The following is a 25,636-nucleotide window of genomic DNA, read 5'->3' on the forward strand; positions in this document are numbered from 1 at the left end:
GGCGGCGGCGCGGCGGCCATGAGCTACGAGCATCGCAGGGACTGGGGCCGCGGCGGCGATGGCGGGTCCCGGCCCTCCTCGTCCTCCGCCGCCGCCTCGGGGGGGCACGGGGGCCGCGGCGGCGGGCGGGGGCGCCACCCCAGCCACCTCAAGGGCCGCGAGATCGGGCTGTGGTACGCGCGGAAGCAGGGCCAGAAGAGCAAGGAGACCGACCGGCAGCAGGTGCGGGCCGCGCTGGCGCCGTCCCGCCGCCCTGAAGCGGCCGTGGCGGTTGCTCGCGGCCGGCGATCAACTGACTGGATCGATCTCTTCGGTTGGGGGCGGGGGTGGGGGGGGGAGTGTGTCAGGGCGCTGCGGCGCGTGAGGAGCCGGCCGCTGCGCGGGGGCCGGTCCGGACGGGCCTCGTCGAACCCGCCCCGGCGAGCGGGGGCCGCGCGGGGGGGGGGGGGCGCCGCCTTTGCGGTCGTCCCGGGGGTTCTCGCTGTTGAGAAAACTCCCCGAAGCTGCGCTTTGAGAACGACGCTTCCGTGTCGAAGGTGTGATGCGCGCGTCGATGTGCTCAATACGTGTCGATTAAAAACGACGCTTTTCTCTGTTGGCCCCAGAGAGCCGTTGTGCGCATGGATGAACGCAGGGAAGAGCAAATCGTGCAGCTGCTGAACACTGTCCAGACGAAAAATGAGAAAGAGCAAGAAGCCATGTCCTGGTGGTCTGGGGATGAAGAAGGGTAAAAAGAAACAATTGTTTATGCTTTTGTATACTTTGAATCAAACGGTCTTCTTGCGGGCTGCGAGCAGAAGATACACCAGAAGATTTTAGATTCAGTGAGTGAATTAGGTTAATAAGTATCTTGCTTGGGTCTCCGTTTTGCTGAAAGATCCGGATACACGGCAGTGGTTCTGACAGCAGGTTGAGTAGTAGTTTTCTAGACCTGTTTTGTGCCTTTGTTTGTTTGTTTTTTCATTATAAAGGTGCATATTGTGTAAAATATTTGACTAGTAATTTTCAAACTTAAGTTGTTTTAACAACATACCGTATGCTCTCCATCCCATTAGGGGTCATCTAACTTGTGGATGTAATGTCTGAAAAACAGATAGGAGATTTGCCTTGAATGGTTCAGCATGCTTTTCTCAGTGGCCAGGCACATACTGGGTATTCTTTGAAGTTTTTGTGCTCTGCGTTTATTTCAGACACACTCCAGAAGAGCCTGCAAAAGTGAAACCAGCTGTGGAAAAAGCTCCTGTAAAACAGAGACCAATCTTGGAAAAAATATTTCTTGATCGAGATGCTGAATATCTTTTTGAGAAAAATGATCAAGATGCTGATTTAGATGAGCAACTTAAAGAAGATTTAAGACAAAAGAAATCTGATCCGAGATATATCGAAATGCAGGTACTTTCTAATGCGTTAAATAAAAGTTCAAAGCTTTCTATTTTTTGTAAATTAATATGTCCAGAAAACATAACTGCTTTGCAGTTTATTTTCTGGGAAGTTGTCATGGTGCTAGTTGTGCTAAAACAGTTACTTTAATAATTTCTTACAAAACACATACCTATTTATAGGACAGTGATTAAAAAACAGGCTTTTAATGATAACTTCAGATTGTGTAAAATCTAAGAATGTTAGGAATCGCATATATAATTTTAAGCATAAACTCATTTTCCAAAAAAGATCTACTAAATGTTTATCCCCAGATTTCTATCTAAAACTAAAAGCAAGAAAATGGGCTCTGAAGAAATTGTCTCTTAAAAACATAGTTTATGTTGTTCTAATGGTGGTGAATTAGACTTATTTTAAAAAAAGAAAGTTTGACTGTGTATCAGAAGCAAGTTCTCTATTCAAGACCCTTGTCTTGAAGAGCTATGTATATGCATTTACGTGTACTGAACTGCTAGTTTTAAATAATTCTTCTAAGTGTGATGAAATTGAAAACATGCTTGGAATTAAATTTATTTCTAGTGGGCCCGTGTTTATATGGGTATTAGTTGAACAATTTGTCATGTCTTTTTCTCAGTTTAGCCTAGATGAAATCTGTTAAATCTAGTGTTGGAAAGGCTTTTACAGATGCATATCATTGACTTTTGCTCTTTTTTTTGTTTTGTTTTGTTTTTTCCAGAGATTCCGAGAAAAACTCCCTTCTTATGGGATGAGAAAGGTAAATGTATTTTTATTTTGAAATAATATTTACCTCTGTGTATCACCTATGTTGTGAAATGGGAGATTTCTGTTGATGTAATTGGGACTAAACACAAGACACAAGTGTTAAACAGGAAACTTTTGTGACAGAAATTTTTTTTTAGAGTCTCACCTTTTTATGAAGGTACTGAAGTTTCCCAAGTTCTGCCACTATGTTTTTTCTAGAACGTAGCTCAAGTTCATTGCTTCAGGATATGTAGAAACTTATTCTGAGATCATATACAGTTTTATCAGTAGAGGTGGAAATATTCATAGAAATGGTCTGAATGTTAGATGCATTTAAGTAAATTTTTTAAAAAGAAATATAACTATTTTCTTCTTTTTCTCTTAAATGTTAATAGAAACAGTTGAATACCTATTTTTTACATGCTATGAGATTTTCTTTTAAGTTTATCTCACCATAGTAGAGAATTCTCAAAATCCTTCTAAAATCTGTTTCATTCCCAAATATTTGTAAATGTTTTGTCTCTGTTTGGAAACAGGAACTTGTAAATCTGATAAACAATAATCGAGTAACTGTGATTAGTGGTGAGACTGGTTGTGGAAAGACTACACAAGTTACTCAGTTCATCTTGGATGATTACATTGAGCGAGGGAAAGGGTCTACATGCAGGATTGTATGTACTCAGCCTAGGAGGATCAGTGCCATCTCGGTAAGTGCTGTTTTGACAGACTAAGTAACTTCATTGCTTATGATTTCAACCCCCCCCCCCCCCCAAAWAAATCTGAGGGGGGGAAAAATATACTACCTTACTCAGAATCATTGAATAAAAATACATTTCTTATCTGGCCTAAAATTCCTGGGAAACTCTGTGGACTGAGTGTACAATCTGCTAGATTACTTGAGGTTAAGAAGAGCTGAAAAGAGTTCAAGTGAAGAAACTGCACAGCTCTCAAACTGATCCACCATCCAATCTACTCATGAAATTTTACGCTTAAGACCAGTATTCAGCCTATAGTGGACAGCTAAGATGGCTTTTTGTGTATTAATTTTCAGTCTTATTATAATTTTTTCTGCAAAGAATAACTTTGTTAATATACACTAATCTAGCATTTCATAAGTTTTGCTGGTTAGTAGAGTACTGGCACAGTAAGCGTCGTTTTCCTGTGAATTTGTTCGTACCTCATATCAGTGATTTTAATGGACTTGGACAGTGCAAATGCAGATTAAGGTAAATACTAATGTTATTTCAGGCCCTTTAGAAATATATATTAATGAGCAAGAAAGAATTTGGCTGTTAAGTGCACAGTAGTTACTCTTTTGACAATTAAGTATTAAATGACTATAGAATCCTATTTCCCATGAGGAAAAGCTTGCCTTAATGAAAGGTGCATTCTGGGAGAATTTATTGCTAATGTGTAATTGATTGTGTTACTCTAAAATGCAGTTTAGTTTGCAAACCTGTTCTTGGGATCAGCCAGGAAATGCCACTGTCAATAGAAGAGACAAAGTCGTTTTTAGTGTTTTTTCTTGTTGATTATGTAACATCTTGTTTCTAGGTATTTCCTGTTGATGAGTAGCTAAATCATAGATTACCCTTATGGTTTTTTGTTTGTTTTTGGGGTGGGGGTTGTTTTTTGGTTTTGTTTTTTTTAATGCACTGTTTTGATTTTAAGGTGGCTGAGAGAGTTGCTGCTGAAAGGGCAGAAGCGTGTGGTAATGGCAAAAGTACAGGATACCAAATTCGTCTACAGAGGTAAGAAAGGCTCTCATAGCAATTTTTGTGTCTGCGTATAGACCAGTAGCTATTGTTAATCAAGCGTGAATATTTGAAAATTAGTTCTTAACATACACCAATGCTTTCATTCAGGTATTTTTCTCCAGAAGGCATTCCTGTGAATGGCTGGGGTGGGGAATAAAGTCTTTGAAACTCAGCAAAAAGTTTGAGTGTGACTCTGGCCTAATTTCTTGTTCCACCAATTGAACTCTAAGCGAGCAAGTTAGAGAATAAAGCTGAATGAGACATACTTCATGATGTCTGTAATGACTATCTGCATTTTGATTTTTAAGCTTTTAAAGTACTTTGTAAAATACAAAGAGAGAACTCAAGAGTTCTTGTATCTCTTTCAGCCGGTTACCAAGGAAACAGGGTTCCATTTTATACTGTACCACAGGAATTGTACTACAGTGGCTCCAGTCAGATAAGTAAGTTTTCCTATTTAATAAGAAACTGAATAGAGTTATCAAATGACTTGACTAATGAGCTGTCTCTACTATCTACCAGCTTCTGATCTGTTTCTTATTTTTGCTGAAAACAAATGTGTTTAATTTTTTGCTCTCCTATTTTAGGCATTTGTCCAGTGTTAGTCATGTAGTCCTTGATGAAATTCATGAAAGAAATCTTCAGTCAGATGTTTTAATGAGCATTATTAAAGATCTTTTGAATATTCGTTTGGATCTGAAAGTAATACTAATGAGTGCTACTTTAAATGCTGAGAAGTTTTCGGAGTATTTTGGTAGGTAAAATGCATCATATGAATATTTCCTCTTATATAATCTAGACTTGTACAGTATAATGAAGTTCTCAAATTTTAGGTTTGATTTTTATTGAGACTAATTCCATTTTTATAAATAGTTGCTGATTGTTGGAGATTTTTATTTCCTTAATTTTATCTCAACATGAATGTATGTTGCTTCTGTGTTTGCCATTAAACATACTGTGGAAACATTATCTTCAGAGCAGTTTCATATTAAATATCTACTCATATTTACCATATTTTAAAAGCTGTGGTGTGAGCGGGCAACCAGAGTGAAGCTTTTAGTTCTTCATTCTACAGGTTTTATCCTGAAACTGGAACCAGATGAACATACTGGGAAAAATATACTGCTTGCTACCTGTACTTCTTTTCTGTTTGGTTGTTTTATTTGGATGTTATTTTGGCATCTTCCATGAGATTATTATTATTTTTATTTATTTATTTATTTTTAACTAGAGTTGACGTTATGGTGATTACAATGCAAAAATAGTATTTTGCATAATAGTAGGCAGTAAACATTCTTTACTATTATTTCAGTACAGTGTTTTATTTTCTGTTTAAAAAGAGAGTTATACTTTCTCAATAGATAACTGTCCAATGATTCATATACCTGGATTCACTTTCCCCGTGGTGGAGTATCTTCTGGAAGATGTAATTGAAAAGTTGAGGTAGGTGTGTTTTTTGCCTGTGAGTGAACACCGGTGCATAGATAGTATTTTGTTCAGTTTTGCTTAGTATGTCTTTTCTAAAGCTTATCTCAGCATAAATATCCATGAAAATTTGTTTTGTTTTTCAAAAGAAAACCGAAGTTCAATAGCACTCATCTTGTTTCAGAAAACCTTTCAGGGGAGATTAACTAGCTTCTCCTGGAATTAAAAATTGTGTTGTATTTTTTGGTGAGGTGTTACATTGTAGCACCTTGGAAATCTTGCCTTGAGGAGAAAAAAAAAATTCATAGAAACAGAAAAACAGTTCTTGTGCTCAGTAGCTATAAATTTTCAGGCTACTAAATCAAGCTTGCCTTTCTATTTGTTCAGACTTTTCTTTTCTTTTTTTTACGTGTTTCTGTGCTTATTAGAGATGATGCCTGTTTTTATAAATAGGTTTTTTTTTCAGAAAAAAATTTCAAGAATCCCATTAGATGATATAGTTCAAGTGCTGTATATTGTCCACACTTTGGAAAAATACTGTAGAGTTCATTTTAAAGGGCTTTAGTTTCAAAATTTAAAATAATTGTTTGTTATTTAATTTTAAAGGTATGCTCCAGAAAACACGGACCGTCGGCCACGGTGGAAGAAAGGCTTCATGCAAGGACATGTAAGCAGACCAGAAAAAGAAGAAAAAGAGGAAATCTATAAAGAACGATGGCCAGACTATTTAAGGCAGCTGCGGGGCAGGTTGTTTTTAAGTTACTCTTTCACATTAAGTTTTTGTGGCACTTCACAACTGAGAAACATAAATTAGTGCTGTATTTTAACACTGGGCCTTTATTAATGACATGATAGTTGCTATTGTGGAAAACAATAATAACGTAATTGCCAATACAATTGGGTAGTAAGCATTGAAGTGCTTTACAGTCATCGCAGAAAATTTTACATGTGTAAACTAAGGTAACTTGTAGCTGTCAGTCGTTTGCCGTTGATGTTGGGATTGTCCGTTACAGTCTTCAGTGTAACACTGGGCTGCTTGAGCTTTGGTCCTTAATCCTCTTTCACGTTCTCCCCTTTTTCAGTCTTTTCCTTTGCAGTAGAACTCACTGTATTTTAGTCTTACAATCAACGTAATACAAAACGCACTAGTGTTTTTTCAAAAGCTTTTTCTCAGAATATTTTAATATTGCTCTAGACCAAGATAAGTCATGTTTTGAGCACCCAGTAGAGATTTTTCCACTTGAGACATTTGATTTGATCACTGGCATTTGCTAGTGATCTGGTTATCTGGATAAGCTGATTAATTGGATAGCCTGGCTGTTTTTTCCAGGAGGTGCATCTTCCTGTTTCTCTCGTTTTGCATATCTTCTGTGTTTTGTGACTTTCTGTATATCCAGTTTGGTAATGATAATGAATATAGGAGACTCAGTTTTACCTTGCTTTTCCATGGGAACAAGTCTTCAATGCCCACGCCCCACTCCTCCATTCATACTCCTCAGTCCCTTTCCTGACAGATCTTTTGAACCAATTGGCAATTCTTTCCACGTTATTAGGTTTCATGAAAATGGAGGGCTGAATAGAAGAGGGGTCCCTCACTTTAGTGTTCACAGGAGGTAAATCGAAGGGTAAACTCAAATTGTTCAGATACTAGATAATCCATGAGGAGGAGAGACATCATAACATGAAAATTCTTAAACCTGCTATTCTAAACTGATCATAATTGCAGTAAACTAAATCTTATACACTGTATAAAATTTTTTTTATCTAAATCTTATACATTGTATAAGATACAGTATACTGTGTATCAGAATACTGTTCAGTTCTTGTATCTCTGAAGAAATATATTGGACAGTAGTGGGCTACTTAGGTGTGTAATTGCAGTAGCCTTATAACAGACATGAATACATGACTTTGTATGTTAATAAGTTATCAATACGCATGATTTTGATGCCTGTAGGTATTCAGCAAGTACTATAGATGCCTTGGAAATGATGGATGATGACAAGGTTGACCTTGACCTTATAGCAGCACTTATCAGGCACATTGTGCTGGAAGAAGAGGTACGTTTCTGTCTAATGTCAGCATGTTTTGATGATGCTACTGAATTGTGGTCAGTGGCTATCAGGAATGTCAGAGCTGATAAAGTTATTTTAGTTTATTATATAGAGATATATAGAGTTTTGCTTTGATTTTCTCAGAAGTTATCTGCCAGCTTTAAATATGTAATGACTATTTAAGCCCTAAGCTGAGAGTGTGGTTAGTTGAGGTTTATTGAAATGATGTGATTTAATCCCTGTTTAAATGAGGGCACACATCCAAGCATTTTCTTGAATAGGGGTTGTGGCACTGATGAGAGCTATATGCTTATGTCACGTGAGAAACTTGGAAAACTTTTAAATGTATTTGGTACGCTGATTTATGGTCTTCTCTGAACAAGAGAAGACAGTCTGACTCCTTACATTGACAGGAAGGATTGCCTTTTAAATAAAACAGAGAGAGAAATCTGAAGGTTTGGGTGCTGTTTCATTCTGATTTTTTTTTTGTTTGCTTGTTTGTTTTTGATAAGCCTTGGTATACCACAAAGCCTTTAATTATGCATCTTAGTCACTTGATGGAAAGTAGTATAAAATCATAAATTAAATTTTAACTTTTAGTTCTTTCTGTGACTGAGTGCCTTTGTCTCAGAGGTAGTATTCTTTGTATTGTGTATGTATGTAGTAAAAGTTTTATGTTTTGAGAAAAAACTGTAGAAAAACACTGCCTGAAAACCTCTTTAATGTGCTGCTAAATCTCTGTTCTTAATTTGTCAGCAATGGGAGGGAGAGGGCAAGAACACTATATAGCGTTGATACTCGGAGTCTCATATCTACACTGTGCAATTGGCTTTAAATATTTCTTTTCTGCCTGACTAATCTAAATATGACCTGGATGATGCTGAAGACTGAATTTTTATACTGCCTAATGAAAGTGTAGTTCACATGTGTATGAAACACACAGCTAGGAAATACTTTCTAGTTGCAGACTGTCGAACTTGGTAGTTAATATAGCTGCATTCGTTGCTATCCCTGATTGTGCCTTATTTTTTTCTCTTTTAGAAATATCTGATGATGATTCTATGCAGCTCTGTTACTTATCTTTTAGTTTAAAAAAAAAAAAAAAGTATCTTGAGAACTTTACTCACCTATGCGATGTAACACTTAGTTTCTGTGAGTCAGAGCCAGTATAGTAAATCTTATGTACTTTTTATTTCAAATTCTGGCTTCCTTCCTGTTGTGTGCATTAGCAAAAACAAAGATGTTGGAATATAATGACATCAGATTCTTATGGTAAAAATCCTTATTAAAGTCCCAGTAAAAGGATTTGTTTGTAATACTGTTGTGTGCATTATTATCAGAAGGTTTCTATGCCTGAAGCAGTGACAAATTTGAAGTAAGAATACCTTCGGTTGTCAGGTGTATAATATATGTATATTATAGGCTATATCTTAACCTTAAGTATATATTCATTTCTGTGTTCAAAAATCTGTGGAGGATATGGCACATTGGCTGGCTTTTTAAAGAGAATTTTGAATGTTGAAAGTATCAAGTGTCTCTCACATTTCAAATGTTAGACCATTTAAGCAGTGGATAACAGGAATGAATTGCTGCTGTTGTGCACTTTGTTCTTTCTGTTTGAAAATCATGTGTTAGTTTTGCTCTCTCAATTTTTTTTATTATTTTAATTGCAACTCAAATTGCTTGGTAAATTGACATGGCAATGTTTAAAACATTGCAGGGGAGAATTTTTAAAAGGAAATTTTTATTAAGTTCAGATAAATTTCATTATATGTTGCTAACTTTTATAGAAAACAGGCTTACAAACTTTGTTCCAGATTTGAGCCAATGATGTCTCAAATACCATTTATCCAAAACACATGCATCAATGTACAGGCAGTTAATTTTTTGCATAGCATGTAATTTATCATAAACATGTTTTTTCTGTGTGGTTCCTTCTCTCTGTTTTTTTTTTTGTTTGTTTGTTTTTTAATATAGGATGGTGCAATTCTAGTGTTTCTTCCAGGCTGGGACAACATTAGCACTTTGCATGATCTCTTGATGTCGCAAGTCATGTTTAAGTCAGGTAAAGACAAAATTTTACTTTGGAATTCTAGCAATAGCATTAGTGACAAACTCTTAATTTTTGCATATGTTTGCTGGTGTTGCACTGTTTTTTCCCTTCTCTTTCCTCTCTTCCTTTCAAGATAATTACAGTATGTTCAGTATTTTCTGCACTTCTATAGTATCTTTCATCTACTAATGATAATACGTTTTGCTCAGTGTAGGATTGAACAATTTGGAAATTAATCTCAAACCTGCATCTTGTTCCTTTTGTCCTTTCTTATTTCTGGATGGAGTTCCTCCTAGACAGAAAGTCTTTTTCTTCATTCTGTGTTCACTTCCTCTTTTCTTCATTCCTCAGCCACTTCTGCCTACTGCTTCGCTGATGGTTCTTTTAAATCCCATTTATTCCTAGAAGCTTTGTTAATAGAACGCTTAAAATATCCTATATATTTTTAGTTTGTCCTGTTTACATAGCTCATATGTTCAGCTAATTTGTCCTAACTATGCTATTGACTGTTGCTCAGATACAGTTGTCTTAAAATTCATGATATGTACACTCAAAGTCCACGTGCTGCAACACAAGCCTAGGTAGAGATCATGGTAGATCGTAGCTGGATTAGAATTTTTAGAATTAAACCAAGAAAAAATTCAAAAATGTCTTTTTAACCGATTGTTTACCACTACTGAAGCTTTTTGTTTAATTGGCTAACCAGAAGTATATGCCATCTTAACATGCTTGATTTTTTTTTTTTTTTTTATGGGGCTTCCAGAAATAAGGGCTATATTTGATATGTCGTGCAATATTACTAGCAGAGACAACTCTATTGCCTGTGGTAATGCTTTAATTGGGTTCTTCATTCATATTTAAGCAAAGCAGCATGAGTGGGGGATGCTTTGGATTATTGAAAGATTGAGGAGAGTGTCAGTTTACTTACTAAACTTGAGCAACTAATAAATTGAGACATTAAAAATGAAATCTAAATTACTGTACATAACTTCATATAACTTCTTAAACTTGTCAAGTCAACATAGCAAAATACAAAATGACAAATTCTGAAATAAAAAGCCATAAAGGAATTTTAGTTTTTTATGATACAGATGCATGTATTTTTATGGTTTGCTAGCATTTGGGGAGTACTGGAATTCGTTCAAAGTCTAATATTACCTTTTTTTTGTTGGTTTTTTTTATGCTTCTGTCCTCTGTCTAATGCAGGCCATTTCAGCAGAGGAATATAATGATTATGTATCACAGATAAAAATAATCTGTGAATTAATGAAACTTTTTTGGTTTAGAAATAGAATGTGTTTCAAGATGCCTTGGCCACTTAAGTTATATTGGCAGCAGTGAATATTTGTTGTGGTGACAGACTTGGTAAAAGTCTAACATGAATTGTAAGAAAAATGATCTTGAGCTGTATATGCAGTTATTGGCCCAGAAATACAGTTCTCTCATCCCCCATTATAGTTGGTATTAGTCTACTCGGATTATATCCCTCTGAGATTCCAGGATATGAATCTGTATTTTTGTGATTATACCACCTGTGATTTCCAACCCCCCCCCCCCCCCCCCCCCCCCGATTCCCAGAAAGAAATACGTACAGTTCAGCTGGGAGTGGATAAATGCTAGTCAGAAGGAGATTTAATATTGATATATTGATCATTGCTGACAAAAATGCAGAAAGACATGCTTGTATTTATATAATCAAAAATAATTCGGAATAAGGAACAGTAAATTTACTTACATCATATTTTCCTCTATCCTACATACTTAATTTCCCTGTACAGTTAAAGTTTCTGTGCTTACACCATGTCTTTTACTGTTTTAATTTTCAGATAGGTTTATTATCATACCTTTACATTCATTGATGCCTACTGTTAACCAGACTCAGGTATGCTTTTTCTTTATTGTTATGTAATAAAGTAACTTTACACAACTACCAAAAAAAATGAATTGAGCCTGCTTTTGGTTTTGGCAAACATGTAAATGGATGATGGTATAATTACAGGTTTTTAAGAAGACCCCACCAGGAGTAAGGAAAATCGTGATTGCTACCAACATTGCAGAGACTAGGTAAATAGTTATACAGCCTAAAAAAAGCTATACTTTTAACAAAATAAACAGAAGTGCTAATCTAAAGTATAAACCTGTTTCTAAAACATATTATTTGTACCATTCGTTTTGTAACAGTTTATCTTTAGAGATGTTTATAGACTAAACTGGAATTTTCCTTTAAGAGTTGTTTATAACAATCAAAACATGAATGATTAAAATGACTTGCGCTTGTTGTATGTGATAAATCCGAGCTACCTGCACTCTTTGCAGACTTCTTAACCTCGTGCTGTGGCTCCTGCAAGATCTAGGAGAACAGATCAAGCTCTTTCTTGAAATGCTTAGTAACATAATTCTTAATGAAATTCCCAACCCAGAATTTTTATTGTTGATTTACAATTTGGGAGGGGGTAAAGAGATGCTGAACCTCTTTAAAATCCTGGGTTGAATTTGTAAAGATGAGGAGTTGCATCTTTTTTTGTCTCTCTTTTCAAACAGCATTACAATAGATGATGTGGTGTTCGTTATAGATGGCGGAAAAATAAAGGAAACTCACTTTGATACACAGAACAACATTAGCACAATGGCAGCAGAGTGGGTTAGTAAAGCTAATGCCAAGCAGAGGAAAGGTCGAGCAGGAAGGTAAGAATAACAAAGCTAGTTAGAAAAATTGTGTGTTATTAAGCTTCCATCACCCTTGGAGCCCAGAACTTTGATTTGGTAGCCATGTTAGAGCATGCTGAAGATATTAGTTTGTTTCTTCGCTTGTTCAGAAGCAGATGCTCTAGCGTGGTGGTCTCTTGCTTTTGTTGAAAGAACGGTTTCACCATTTTTCTAGGAGACTGACTTACCTTGCACTGCATTTGGAAGTGGGGAGTTTCCCTCCTCATTATAGAAGAATAAAAGTTGTGCGTGTCTGTTTTGTTTTTTTTAATTCATTGTGTTGATGGTGTTTGCCCTCATGCTTTATGAGGATACAATACATTAAAGCAAAAATTGCTTGTAAATTAGTATCACTTAGCTATATACCAAATTAGCTGAAATTTGTCTCCCCTCAAAATACTTCGTGGAATATTTTCTTTTCTAAGTTCTTCAGACTTACTGTTCTTCTCTGATCTTCTCATTGCTCCTTTTGAGGAGTTGATGGGGAGTTTCTGTTGTTCAGTGTGTCTTTGTTTTCCTGTAGTCTGATCTGTATTTCAAAAGGCTGAAACTGCTTTACAATTTAATTCACTTTAGTTTTAATGCCTTGAGGTGTTTTGGAAGTCTGTTTGTTTTTAAACACAGTCCTAATGTCACAGTGTCATAGGAAAAAACACATTTTTTAAATGTAAATATATTACAGAGTTCAGCCAGGTCATTGTTACCATCTATACAACGGACTGCGTGCTAGCCTTCTCGATGATTATCAGTTACCAGAGATCTTGAGGACACCTTTGGAAGAACTGTGTTTACAAATCAAGGTAAATATGTGAATCTTCAAACATATGTATTATTTACTTTTACAATGGAATAAGAGATTAAGTTAATACAACTCTGAGGCTGGGGTTGTCTTCAAGTCGGAATTCTGATATACCAAGAGTACAATAGCTTTAGCTAATAATTGTGACAAAGTTTGCAAAATGGATACTTGCGTGCGGATACCAAGCCCAAGAAGAAAAATGTTTGTGTGTAATATAAATAAAAGATGGAGCTATTATAAAAGCTATTAAAAAGCTGTAAAAGCTATTAACACAAATTTGGACTGTACTTTTTTTCTCCCAAAATATCATTCCTTCTGTCAGAGGAGTGGGAATACCAGTGTGTCGTGAGACACAATATCTTTGAAAAATTTTACAAAAGAGTAGTGTTAGAACTGACATGAGTTTCCTTTTTGGCAGTTTGTATTGAATTCCTTGTCTGTCGTTCATTCTTGAAAATGAAGTCATAGATACCACTTAAAAGCAATGGAGTTCATGACTTAACATGCATACATATTGAGTGAAGAATAGATTTTTATACGTAAAATTTCTTCCCTAATACATTTTTATTTTTGCCCTTAGTCCCTAACTAGTAAAATTCTCACTCAAGCAGTGAATTATTCATGGCTTTTTTTTTTTTTTTTTTTTAGTTACTGCAGTACTTACCAATTTGAGCTAGATATCCATATTTCTCTAATCATGGTGTTTTCTGTTTGTGTTTTTTTCCCCCCCCTCCCTGTGCCAACCAGATTCTAAAGCTTGGTGGAATTGCTTATTTTCTGAGCAAACTAATGGATCCACCATCTCGTGATGCTGTAATGTTGGCCATAAACCATCTAATGGAGCTGGTAAAGTATTATTTAATGTACAGTTTCTTGCAAGGAAAAATTGATTTAGAGCTGTATTACTAAACAGTTTCTTATAAAAGACAATTCTGATTGTACAGGTCTAGACATTTGAATCTCCTTATTGTCTTTTGCAGGCCCATTATATATCAAGGTTGTACAGTGTTCTGTCCTCATGTCCAAATAGAGGAAATAATTTTCATTCATAATAGGTAGAGTTTTATGGGCTGCATAGAGTAGTTCATGAGGGAGTTTCTAAATTACTCAAAACACATACATACCTTCTCTTCAGGTTCCACATAGATATTTAACTCTCTGCTTCTGTAGCATCTTGCTCATGGCTATGTCCACATAAGCCTTCCTGTCCCAGCTGGATTAGTTAAGAGTTTGAGATGCTTTTTTTTCTGTGAGCAGTTAAGGCAGATGGGGGAGATATCTTGTATGTCAGGGCTCTTGTGAATGGGAGGGGATCACTGAGAGTTGAGGCTAATGAAACAAACAAGCTAGAAAAGCCCCTTCATGATACAGGTTGCAAAAAGCTGCATGTTGTTTGCATGATGGGAACTGAGGGTTTATGGACACACTTGTGCTGTTGTTTTTTTTTGGGGGGGGGGGCAGGTATTACCTGTACAAATCGGTTGTTTCAGTTTATTGCTACATCTGATTTAGTTGAAGGGCAGTGTTCAGATTGATGGCAGAATTCTATAAATGCTTAGATAAGTGTTCTGTGACAGGGCTGTATGGTAGCAAAGGGCAGAAGAACAAAAGCGATATTGAGGGAAATTAGGAGTCTAAAAATAAGCTTGATCAGGAGAACAAGACACTGAAAAGTCTTTAAAAAGCCCTTATGCCTTTGTCTAGAAAGGCACTGATCCCACTAAGCTGCTGAAACACAATTAATTAATTAATCCCCAAAGAGCAGTATTAAACTTAAATTCCTACTTCTCCATAATTTGCATAATCACTTTTCTACCTTATGTTGTTAAAGCCAGCTGCATTCTCCAGCTGTTAGACCTCTCTCTGTTCTCTAGGTGTACCAACTGCTACTTCAGGGAAATCCTCTCCATTTCAAATACTGTGTGTGGATTTTATTTATTTATTTTTATTTTTGACAGAATGCTTTGGACAGACAAGAAGAACTGACTCCACTAGGTGTCCATTTAGCACGATTACCAGTTGAACCACACATCGGAAAAATGATCCTTTTTGGAGCTTTATTCTGTTGCCTGGATCCAGTCCTTACAATTGCAGCTAGCCTCAGCTTCAAAGACCCTTTTGTCATTCCTCTGGTAAAGTTTCTAAGAGAATTGCACATAAGGTGTTAAGAATCTCAAAAGGATATTAGGGCTTACTAAAATAGTGTAGTTTAAAAGCCCTTTGATCTTATTTTCACATTAATTACATGAAAATTAAAGTCACTCTGTAGGCAAAGGCAATACCTCACAGTACATCAAGACAATCTTTTATTAACAAATGTATTTTGCATGTGAAGTATTGAGATAGATAGATATACACACTTTAATTGGGAAAAGAGAACTGGAAGAAAGAATAGCTTGTCAGTCATGAATATTTTATAGGTTCTAATTGTTCTTAGGGCAAAGAGAAAGTAGCAGATGCAAGAAGAAAGGAGCTGTCAAAGAACACTAAAAGTGATCATCTAACTGTGGTGAATGCTTTCACGGTAGGCTTTTTTTTTTCTTCTTCTTCTTCTTCTTCTTCCTAGAAAACTTCTGAGCAATATGTTTTATTCTAAGGAAAAGTCTGATCAATATATGCTGAGAACTATTTCTCCTTGGCTTCTACAAGAACACATTAAGACACAAGAGAACATTAATTTTCATGCTTTTAGTGTTAAGGAATCTTGTCTTCAGACTCAGTAGCCTAATTTCTTGGGCATAGGCATATGAAGAGCAGGAAAATGTAGCTTAATAGTTAAAGATGGCTGCTCTCTAAATGTATACTTAATGAGCTGAACGTAGTCAAACCTTTTCCTGACAACTTTCCATTTCTCTTCAGAAATCACTAAGAAAGTAACTTTTGTCCTTCTGGCCTCTCCAGGAGGCTGAAGCTGACTGCAGAAGTCTTGGAGACTTACCTGTACACCGGGCTAAGAGGAGGAGGAAATAAATAGCCTGGAAACGGTGTTGCTACCCAGGACTACTAATAGCAACAAATGAAGTTCTGGAAAACTTGGCTATGTTTCACTCCTCATTATCAAAAAATTAATTTTTCAATTCAAAATGTAAAGCTGTGTTTTCATACATGTTTTGCTACTTATTTATAAGATAGCGAGCTATATGTAATACAAAGAGATCAAAGGGCTTGCTTTCTCTCTTCTAGAGAAGAATATAACCGTATTGCTTATTGATGTCCAGTTTTTGCTCTGTCCTTTTTTGTTCATTTGTATTTGTTCACTTCTAAACTCTTTCGAACTATGACTTTGTTTTAATTTTTAGGGCTGGGAAGAGACTCGGCGTCGTGGTTTCAGAACTGAAAAAGACTACTGCTGGGAATATTTCCTCTCTTCAAATACACTCCAGGTAACATCTTAATAGTTTTGTAAAAAGAGGAGTATGTCTTTGGGGGAGACAGGAAGGGGCCTTTGGCACACCGTCATTCTGGGACAATTTTTTTTCCTAGATGCTGCATAACATGAAAGGACAGTTTGCTGAGCATCTCCTTGCAGCTGGATTTGTGAATAGCAGAGACCCCAAGGACCCCAAATCTAATACCAACTCAGGTGAAGAGTGGAAGGAAATGGAAAATGTCCTTTAGTTGAAATCGGTTTGCAGAGCTGCATTATTTACTTTGCTGTCCTCTACAGATAATGAGAAGTTACTCAAAGCGGTCATCTGTGCTGGTTTATATCCAAAAGTTGCAAAGATCCGGCCAAGCTTTAGCAAAAAGAGAAAAATGTAAGGATTTGGTATACTCTTGTTTTGTATTTGAGGTGTTTTCTACATTGGGTAGTTTGGCAAGGCAAAGCAACAGCTTGAATATATGAATGAAGTTCTTTGTGCAGCTTGGTCATGGCGCAAATTACTTCATTTGCGAATGATAGACCAGAACATGGGATTGTTGACTTCCACTTACTGAAACTGCAACATTGTTTAACCATTTGGATAACCGTTTGGATACCTGATATATATGAAATAATTGGTGTGAGTTACCACACAGTCCATAGTGTTACAAGTATATCAACAGCATGGCCGTTAAGAGAATCTTGCTATCACTTTTGATTTACAGCAACACATGAAACACTGTCCTTTCTTATTATTTGGCAAGATAGAGCCCAGCAGCTCTGGTCTGTTGATGATCACTTCTTATATTAATAGAACATATATACTCCTATCAACAAAGTATTAACAATCTACTCATCAGAATATAGATACTCCTAATCCGTAAACCTGATGTAGGACAGAATGAAGGGTTGAATGTTTGAATCATCTTTCTGGGTGTGCAATGTGGATATAACATGCTATGAGCAATTGCTATTCATGTAATTAAAAAAAAAACAAAAACACAAGTGATTATTTTTGTGAAAGGAATAAGAACAAATAGTCAAAATTCTACTTTATGTCAAAATTAGATTACCTAACTTAAACTGAGCTATAGCTGGCAACTACTAGCCAGCTGATAGTCTATTTTAAGTTGAGCCCAGTCAGCTTGAATCACTTAAAGGATTCCTGTAACATTAAGTTTGCAAACCTGGTGCAAGGTGCTGTATCACTGACTTTGCCGCTTGGTGGAGCTAGGTGTAAACGAGCTGCCCGGGAAGGTTCAGTTTTACGATCCATTAAGCAAGAGATTTGTTATTCAAAGCACTTTGCTAGAATAAGTGTTTAGAACAGAAGGAGTCCTTAGGAGACTGTTGTTCAAACAGTTAACTCGGTATTTTGCAAAATATTCCTTCTGCACACAAGGCGTAGAGAGCCCTGTGACCCACAGCTGAAGAATTACAGCTCTGAAATAAGGAAGGGAGAAAAATATTGTGCTTGATTTCTCCTTTTTACTCCTTGAAAGTATTATTATATTGGGAAGTAAATGTGCTTTCAGATGGTAAATATAATCAAAGCATTTGAAGGTTATCTCTCGAGTTGAATTCTGTCAAAGACAAGCTTGTGTTAAAGACTCTCACAACTCTAGATCGGTTGAAAGTGAGATGGGTTGAAAGTCCGTTGTTCCACACTGTTGCCACCTCTTAACATGGAGCAAAGAGCTCAGATATGTAAGTTGCTTATGTGTTTTTTCCAAAAAATAGATAAAACCTTGGGTGGTGTAACCAAATATAGTAAGTCACTGAGCCCTTCTTTTGGAAGAAGAATGCCACTTGTTTTTCTACCTGAGAGCTACAGGTTGCTTTAAGGGGGTGTATTTAGAAAAGAACTCAGGCTTCTCAAATGGAGAGAGATGGTAGTCTAAAAATTCATATTGCATGTTCTTCTGTAATCTTTGTGGGAAAGAAGTCAAAACTTCTTTGAATGTCCTTTTATTTTCAGAGTTTAAAACAGAGTAGAACACTGTAGTAGGAGTGGTTTGTTTGTTTGTTTAAGTTTGGACATAATTTGCTAAGTCTTCAATATTTTATTTCAATCTTAAAACAAAAACTGTTTTTATTCTTTTAAGGGTGAAAGTTTGCACCAAGACAGATGGAACAGTTAATATCCATCCTAAATCTGTTAATGTGGAAGAGACAGAGTTCCATTATAACTGGCTTGTGTACCATTTGAAGATGAGAACTAGCAGTGTATGTGAAAGTTCATATTTTTGTGTAATTTATTTTTGTAGCTCTCTAATAAGACTGGATGAAGGTGCCTCTTATTGTGGGTCGAAAGATGTGCACCAGCTTTGTTTTGAAGCCTTCCTGTTTTGGGTCATTCCTTTCACATGCCATCAGATTCTGTTGTGATGCAGGCATTGTTCCACAAACAACTGATATACTAATCTGTATTAGATGTTTATATTTTCGTAAAACCAAAGATAAAATACCTGCTTCTGACAAAGACAGGTGTGTGGGGTTTTTTTTCCATTTATCCAGTGTGACATTTTGAATATATGGGAAAAGTTAGTTGGACAAAATTTTTTTTTCTCTGATTGCAAATGGAATAATTGGTTTGATTTCTTGTTTAATCAAATACTGCATTTATGTAACTTTTTCAACTGAGTCACTTCAGATCTGTAAATTGATGAATGACTCTGAAAAATGATCTTCTGGAACTTTAATTTGTATTATGTTTTATTAAGGGTTAAGTCGTATCATTTAATATGCTTTAAAGGGTGATTGGACAATTTTGTCTTGTTGCAGATTTATTTATATGATTGTACAGAGGTTTCTCCATACTGTCTCTTGTTCTTTGGAGGAGATATATCCATTCAGAAGGATAAAGATCAAGATACCATTGCAGTGGATGAATGGATTGTTTTCCAGTCTCCAGCAAGAATAGCGCACTTAGTTAAGGTGACTGTGGTTAATGAGAATAACATATATGGAAGACTTACTGTAACACTGGTTCTTCTTAGAGGATTTTTGTATTTGATATTAGTGTGTACCTACTAATGCGTCGCTGTAGGAAGATAACTAATGTTTTGAATGTATTCCAAGTAGTTCAAATAATACACTTTAGGTTTACATTTCTATAATATATGTGTGTATTTGCATTTAAACAGTATATGTCTTTCTCACAGGGTGACTCTGGGAAGGGAAGGAAGGCTGAATTTGTCCATTTGAGCAAGTGATGCTCTTCAAGCACAATCAAGGAGATTGTGCTAGCTGTAGAGTACGCATAACTGGACACTGAACCCAGTGTTTCTCAGTAGTAGCTAATAAAATGCCAGTTACAGTGAAGCAGATGAAGAAATCTGACCACCCTGTTTTTAATAATCTTATTGAATTACTAGAAGCAAATTTTTTAATGAAGTGGGAGTCAAATTCAGTTGCTGTCAAGATGTGGGTCCAGTAGAGTTCTGTTTTTGGTCATGTGCAGTTTATTTTTAAGCTACAGAACATAAGGTTTGTAGATGAATGCAAATTAAAAAGTGGTAGTACAAATAATATTCTGAGCAGTCTATCACCTGATAAACTGGACAGAAGTAAACAGTAATGTAGTCCCTTGTGTTTTTGGCCTTAGTAGAACAACTAAGCAGACATCATTAAGATTTTTTGTTGAGTGCCCAGTGCAATAGCATGGCTCGGGAGAATCGGGCTGTGTGCCTGCTTGAGGCATTGGGGATGGAGAGAAGATATTCTTGTTTAGCTGGTGCAACCTTTGCTGAAAAGTCCATGATTCACAAAGGATACTGAAAACTACAGAAGTTTCAGAGAAGAGTCATAGGGTTGATTTTAAAGGAACTGTAAACATGTGTTACTGTGAGGGATTTGAAGAGTTTTATCTGTGTAGATTTCCGTAGCAGAAGCTACAGGATTACTTGATCAGTCTGTTAGTACCTACGTGGATGTGGAAACAACGAGGTTAGGGATCTTTAGTCTAACTTTATTAAGTTCCAGTGGAAAGAGGAGCTGAATAGAGCCTTGTTTGATATTGGATATCACACCTGATATTTTTAACTTAAATATCTTTAATCCTGAAATAGTCAGCTAGTGGATGTGTAGGCTGTTACAGGCCGTTATATCCAGAGATGGTCATCTGCCATAAAAGGTAGAACTACTGGCTTTTGAGAAGCAGTTTTTGATCTTGCAGTTAACAATGAGTTGACATTAGAATAGTAGGTAGGTGACAAAGATTAGGAAAAGGGAGTGCACGAGGGATCTAATTTACTATGATAAGATTGTTATATGTAGTTTCCTAAATGTCTCTCTTTCTCATTCCCACAAACTTCTTGTTTGCAGAATTTAAGGCAAGAGCTGGATGATCTTCTACAAGAAAAAATAGAAAACCCGCACCCTGTGGACTGGAATGATATTAAATCCAGGGATACAGCAGTGCTAACAGCTATTATAGACTTGATCACAACACAGGAGAATGAAAGTGCCAGAAACTATGCTCCTCGATTTCAGAATGAACGCTACAGTTGACACACTTTCATTTGTGTTGATAAAGCCAACTTATTCACCTTTCTTTTGTTTTTTTTTTGTTGTTGTTGTCCTACAGCATTTAGCTAGAGAAAAAGCTTTTTAGGGTAAGCTGGTAATTCCCTCATACTGAAGAGCAGTTACTTCAAAATAGTTGGTAATATCTGTATATGCATGGTATTCTGTGTTTAATGTAGCTTTTTAAATATGAGAAAATGCAATGCTAGCAGTGATATAGTTGGTGTATGTTCTTGTCCTGCCCCTGTTAACTCCTCTAAAACAATAGCTCTTTTCCATCAGGTAACAGATATTCAAAAAAACTGCTAAAATACTATTAATTAAACTGTCATATTCTTGCTATTGGTAGAAACATTTCCAAAGGTTTTTTTATTGGGGCGAAGGGGGAGTAGTTATACCTACTGTATATATTCCAGCAGTGCAGCAGTTTCCTCACCAACACTTCCACAGAAGGTAATTATAATTTAATTAAAAGCTAAACTTGAAAACAAATGTTGAATTTGTACTGTGGGAAGAAACAATCTTCAGAAATATTCTCTTTTCTTTAATTCTATTCAGTTCATCTTTCTTTGCCTTCTGTGCCCATCAGTCATTGGTATTGAGTAAAACATTAAACATTAAACTACAGGAATGATGTTTAGATAAAAGTCACGGTGGGAGTAAGCTTGGAAGGTTTCATCATATCCTAATTTTTCTTTTTTAAAACAGTACGTGTATGGGTTATGTAGTACTACATTAAAAGACTTTTCTTTAAAGTGGTATTTTATATGTTCATAGTTCTAAATGTCATTCTGTTTTGAGTGCTTCCAAATATGTAAGAACATCTGAATAATGTATATTTTAGGATTCAGAATAGTTGTGACTTGAGGAAATCCTGCTGTGACCGAACTTGCTGAACGCGCAGCAGAGCTGCCCTTCCCTTTGCCCCCTTTCTCCAAGGCGTGCAGCTCTGGGCTGAGCTCCTGGGGAAGAAGGCCCTGCTGGAGCAGGGAGGTGGGATTTGCCTGAAATCAGCTGACAGGTGTTTAACTAGAGATTTGGAAAGAGGAGCAGTTTGATTAGCCTCCTTATTGCCTGCACCTGCAGCCATAGCTGCAGTTATTTACAGCTCTACCCTTGAGGAACAAAGCTGCTGCTTCCCTGCTGGAGGGTGTGGAAATGCAGCCGCTTCCCTGCTCTTTGCAAAGCACAGGAAAAGCCAGCTCCAAAGCCTTTCGTGACTCCCAGTGTGGGAAGCGGCGGACTCGGCCTCATCCTGGAGAAAACGGAACTAAAAGCGGTAAGGACTAATTGCCAGAAAGGCTTTCCGCATAATATATTTCTAAACTAATGGCAATGTAATGAGGGGCGAGGCTGGCAAAATAGCTGGCAAAGCTATTTTTTCGTGCGGTGGAAGGTGGGATCGGTGACTACGATGAGAGTGGCCTTTCCGCGTTGTTAAGGAGGAGTGGGTGTGTTTTGCACACCCGCCTGCCTCAAGTTCCTTATCTTAACCGCGAGAGGGGGAAAAGCGTCTCGGGTGTAGGGGCGGGAGGGTTTCGAGGGGAAGGCTTCTCCTCAGCGATGCTGCTGCAGCTGCCGCCCTCGCGGTGGCGCCCGGGGGGCCGTTGGGGGCGGGGCGCCGCGGCCCTCAGCGGGGAGGCGGTTGGGGGCGGCCGTTGGGGGCGGGGCCGTTGCTCTCGCGGCGGCTCGCGGGGACCGTTGGGGGTGACCGTTGCTCTCGCAGCGTCGCGCGGGGGGCCGTTGGGGGCGGGGCGCCGCGGCCCTCAGCGGGGAGGTGGTTGGGGGCGGCCGTTGCGGGGAGCTGCACCGCAACCGGGAGTTCCTTGCTCCCCCGGTGGAGGTCAGGGTGCGTGACAAGGCTCTTGCTGTCCTGCCCGGGCACCTGCCCCCTCCCCCGAGGGAGGGCAGCCGGCGGCCCGGGGGTGAGGGGCCTCGTGGCGACCTCGAGCTGGCGAGGCGCCTCTGCCCCTCTGCCTGAGGCGGCGGGGGTTGTGAGGCGGCCCAGGGCTGGGAAGGAAACCTGCCTGGGACATGAAGGGCCAGGCGGTGCGGGAGAGGTCTTCCTTTCGAGGGGTGAGGCGCTGCTGGCTGTGGAGGCCTTGAGGCAGCTGCTTTAGGAGAGGTATGTGACCTGCTGCCAGCTCCCGTTTGGGCTGGAGGTCTGATGAGGAAAATGACTTCATCACAAAACTACCACAGCGCGACTACTTGGCGATGTTAATCTGCGTCTATGGTGTGCTCCTTTGTTAATGAAGAGTGTCTTTCGGCTGGTGACCAGATGGTAAAGACTAATAGCTGGGGCAGCTGCCACAAGGAAGAGGCAGCAGGAACTGGCACTAGGGTTTACACATGTTCTAGCACCATCAGCTGCTCTTGCACACAAATTAGCTTTTGAGGTGCTTTAGTCTGTCTGATTAACATCCTAAACATCTACATAGATAACATATATTTAGGCTGAAGCACTGGTAACACGATGTTAGGATAGAGGGGAAATATGTCTATGGTTTGGAAAATGAATGCATATACTTTCTGTGCTGCAAGTCCACATACATATACCCTGAAGCCAAAAGCAGTTGTGCTTTTGGTGAGTGCTCTACAAAGTTAGACTCTTGCTGGCGAGACTTGACCAGACCACCTGTGATGAGCGTGCTTTCCCAGAGTATGCCAGGAGGATGGCAAAGTGGTGCCAAAGTGATACGTACCTACATCATAGCAGTGCATCGCTGCAGTAACAAGGGCAACTTCTCATGGCTTTTGCCACATCCACAGCTGACGGTGACCACATATGTAATTTATGCAGGTTAAATCAAGGTAAGTGGAATAACTAACTTGTCTGTAGTACTGTGACTCACATTTCTGCAGATAACAGCTTGTGTTGGAAATGCAGGACATCATGTTGGCACAGATGTAATTGATGTGTGTGTGTGTGGGGGGGGATAAATCCCAAGTGTGCACAGTGTGTGCTGAGTGGAAGAGTTGGATTGGGGGGGCAGGGGGACACTGTGTAAGTAAGTTTGTCATACCTGAAAGCTGATGATTGTGCTACATGTTAGAGGCATGTGCAATAGCAGGGACAGTTACCACAGCAAACTTGAGTGGGCCCCCACCAGACTGTAAAGTCTTAGTTGTGTGGTTTTGTGGGTTGGTTGGGTTTTTTTGTGAGGAGGAGGAGTTGACATTAGCCATATTACTGGTAGGGGGAAAAGAAATAAAAAGTTTAGCAAGTTGTGTTGGGTCTCTTCTGCTTGTTACTGTGTTTTGCAGTATTTTAATGGCTAAAATGTCTAACTAACCCAAAAGATGAAAAGAAGCACTGGTGGTAGAGTGGTTAGAGAAGACCAGCAGCATTAGTTCAACAAATCAGTGATAGACTGTAAAGTTTTCACACGCACCCCCCCCCCCAAAAAAAAAAAAAGTGCGAGAATAAAGAGTTAGATTGTATTATCAAGGTAGTCACCAAAAGAATGACACCCTGAGGTGGTCATGAACTGGCATGATCAGTTCTTTACTTATAATGTGTCAGTAATGGTATTAGTTGCACTTCTCTGACTGTGTTTAAGCCTTGTAGCCTAACATCATTGTTTTCTTACACCAAAAAGTGCCAGAAATTTCTGTGTTCCTCAAAGAGTTTGAAAACTAGTCTTTTCTAAATGTCAGGGTAGTAAGTAAGTAAGTGACCTATAAGATAATGCTGAAATCAGGTTCTAAGTTCTTTTTTTTAACTATAGCTAGCCACAGATGATGACAGTTTCTGGTTCCCAGGGCAGTGTGTGCTTGATGAGGCTGTTTCTGCATGTGTGTTAGTCCAGCACCTTCTGGAGCACTGGGCATTGCAGTGTTCCAGCAGTCAGTACTGCTCGTTAATTCTTCCTGTCCTTCGTGTCCCCTCCAGTTTACTTAAAGGCTAGCGCTGTGTCCTTAGGATACAGCTGTTGAAAAATCATCTGTAGGCTAAAGAAGAGCTAAGAGCACAATTAATCTCTGTGTAATTCCCAGGAAACAAGGCCTCCTCAGGTTGCCTCAGTCTCAGCATTGATATTTATTTATTTCCTCTAGCTTTGTTTCTAACAAATACTTGTGTTCTTTCCAGTTGTTTTGACTAACTTTTTTTACTTCAGATATGGTGTACAAGAAAAAACATTTGTGTGAATACATGCTATAGATATGTGCATGTAAATACCGTGTTGCACTAAAACTGAATTTCATTAGGTTGTGTAGGTTGACTAAAGATTAATGCTGTCTATCTTTAACTTTTTAGAAAATGAGCTCTGCCTAAAGAACAACAAATTTAGTCTTTGATATCAATGTCAAAAACTCAATATTGCACAAAACCTTATTTTAAAAAAAAGTTCCATAGAGGATAAGCATGCAGATTATTACTTTTCTGGGACGATGATATAAAGATGCAGAAAACACAATATTAGTAGCTGTTCTTTATTTATGTCACATCAGTATTTGGAAAAGCTAAGTCAGGTTAAGTTTAGGTGGCTACGGTGCTTCTGATAGGGTGCTTAACAGCCTGCCAGAGTCCACAGTCCCATCCCCACATTTAGGCATCGAGGCTCACCTAGATGAAGAGAATGGGGTCTTCCTCCTGGTAGTGCTGATGTTCAGTACTGTTTTTGCCTCAGTAAGTAAGAGGTAAGTGTAAAACTGAGATTTTGTTCCTACCAAGACTGAACACGTGTATTAGCAGAGATATTGTGTATAATTTAAACACTTTGAATTTAGGCTGAAATATACCACCACCCCTGCCAAACTGTTTTTTTAAATATATTTTGAACTGAATATGCTTGAATATCTGTA

At 38.0% G+C, this 25,636-nt stretch overlaps 1 protein-coding gene across 3 annotated transcripts; it reads left to right on the plus strand.

Moving 5' to 3' along the window:
• The first annotated feature begins 6 nt into the window (after positions 1-6).
• Positions 7-21,593, plus strand: DHX36 (DEAH-box helicase 36). 3 transcript variants are annotated; one of them, XM_026057754.1, is made up of 25 exons: positions 7-222; positions 606-727; positions 1,191-1,392; positions 2,117-2,155; positions 2,679-2,849; positions 3,814-3,893; positions 4,268-4,342; positions 4,487-4,653; positions 5,261-5,342; positions 5,931-6,071; positions 7,282-7,384; positions 9,356-9,443; positions 11,258-11,313; positions 11,431-11,495; positions 11,973-12,116; positions 12,820-12,937; positions 13,684-13,782; positions 14,895-15,068; positions 15,374-15,460; positions 16,236-16,319; positions 16,420-16,519; positions 16,604-16,694; positions 18,406-18,526; positions 19,085-19,237; positions 20,627-21,593. In XM_026057754.1, exons 1-25 carry the CDS (start codon positions 19-21, stop codon positions 20,810-20,812), a joined length of 2,952 nt encoding a protein of 983 aa, XP_025913539.1. In that variant the 5' UTR covers positions 7-18; the 3' UTR covers positions 20,813-21,593. The 3 variants fall into 3 exon arrangements, with proteins under 3 accessions (XP_025913539.1, XP_025913540.1, XP_025913541.1); XM_026057755.1 differs by lacking the exon at positions 2,679-2,849; XM_026057756.1 differs by lacking the exon at positions 18,406-18,526 and having other exon boundaries at positions 20,627-20,714.
• Positions 21,594-25,636: the final 4,043 nt, after the last annotated feature.

Source organism: Apteryx rowi, unplaced genomic scaffold (assembly GCF_003343035.1).
Source record: "Apteryx rowi isolate R43461 unplaced genomic scaffold, aptRow1 scaffold_140, whole genome shotgun sequence".
Lineage (NCBI taxonomy): Eukaryota > Metazoa > Chordata > Aves > Apterygiformes > Apterygidae > Apteryx > Apteryx rowi.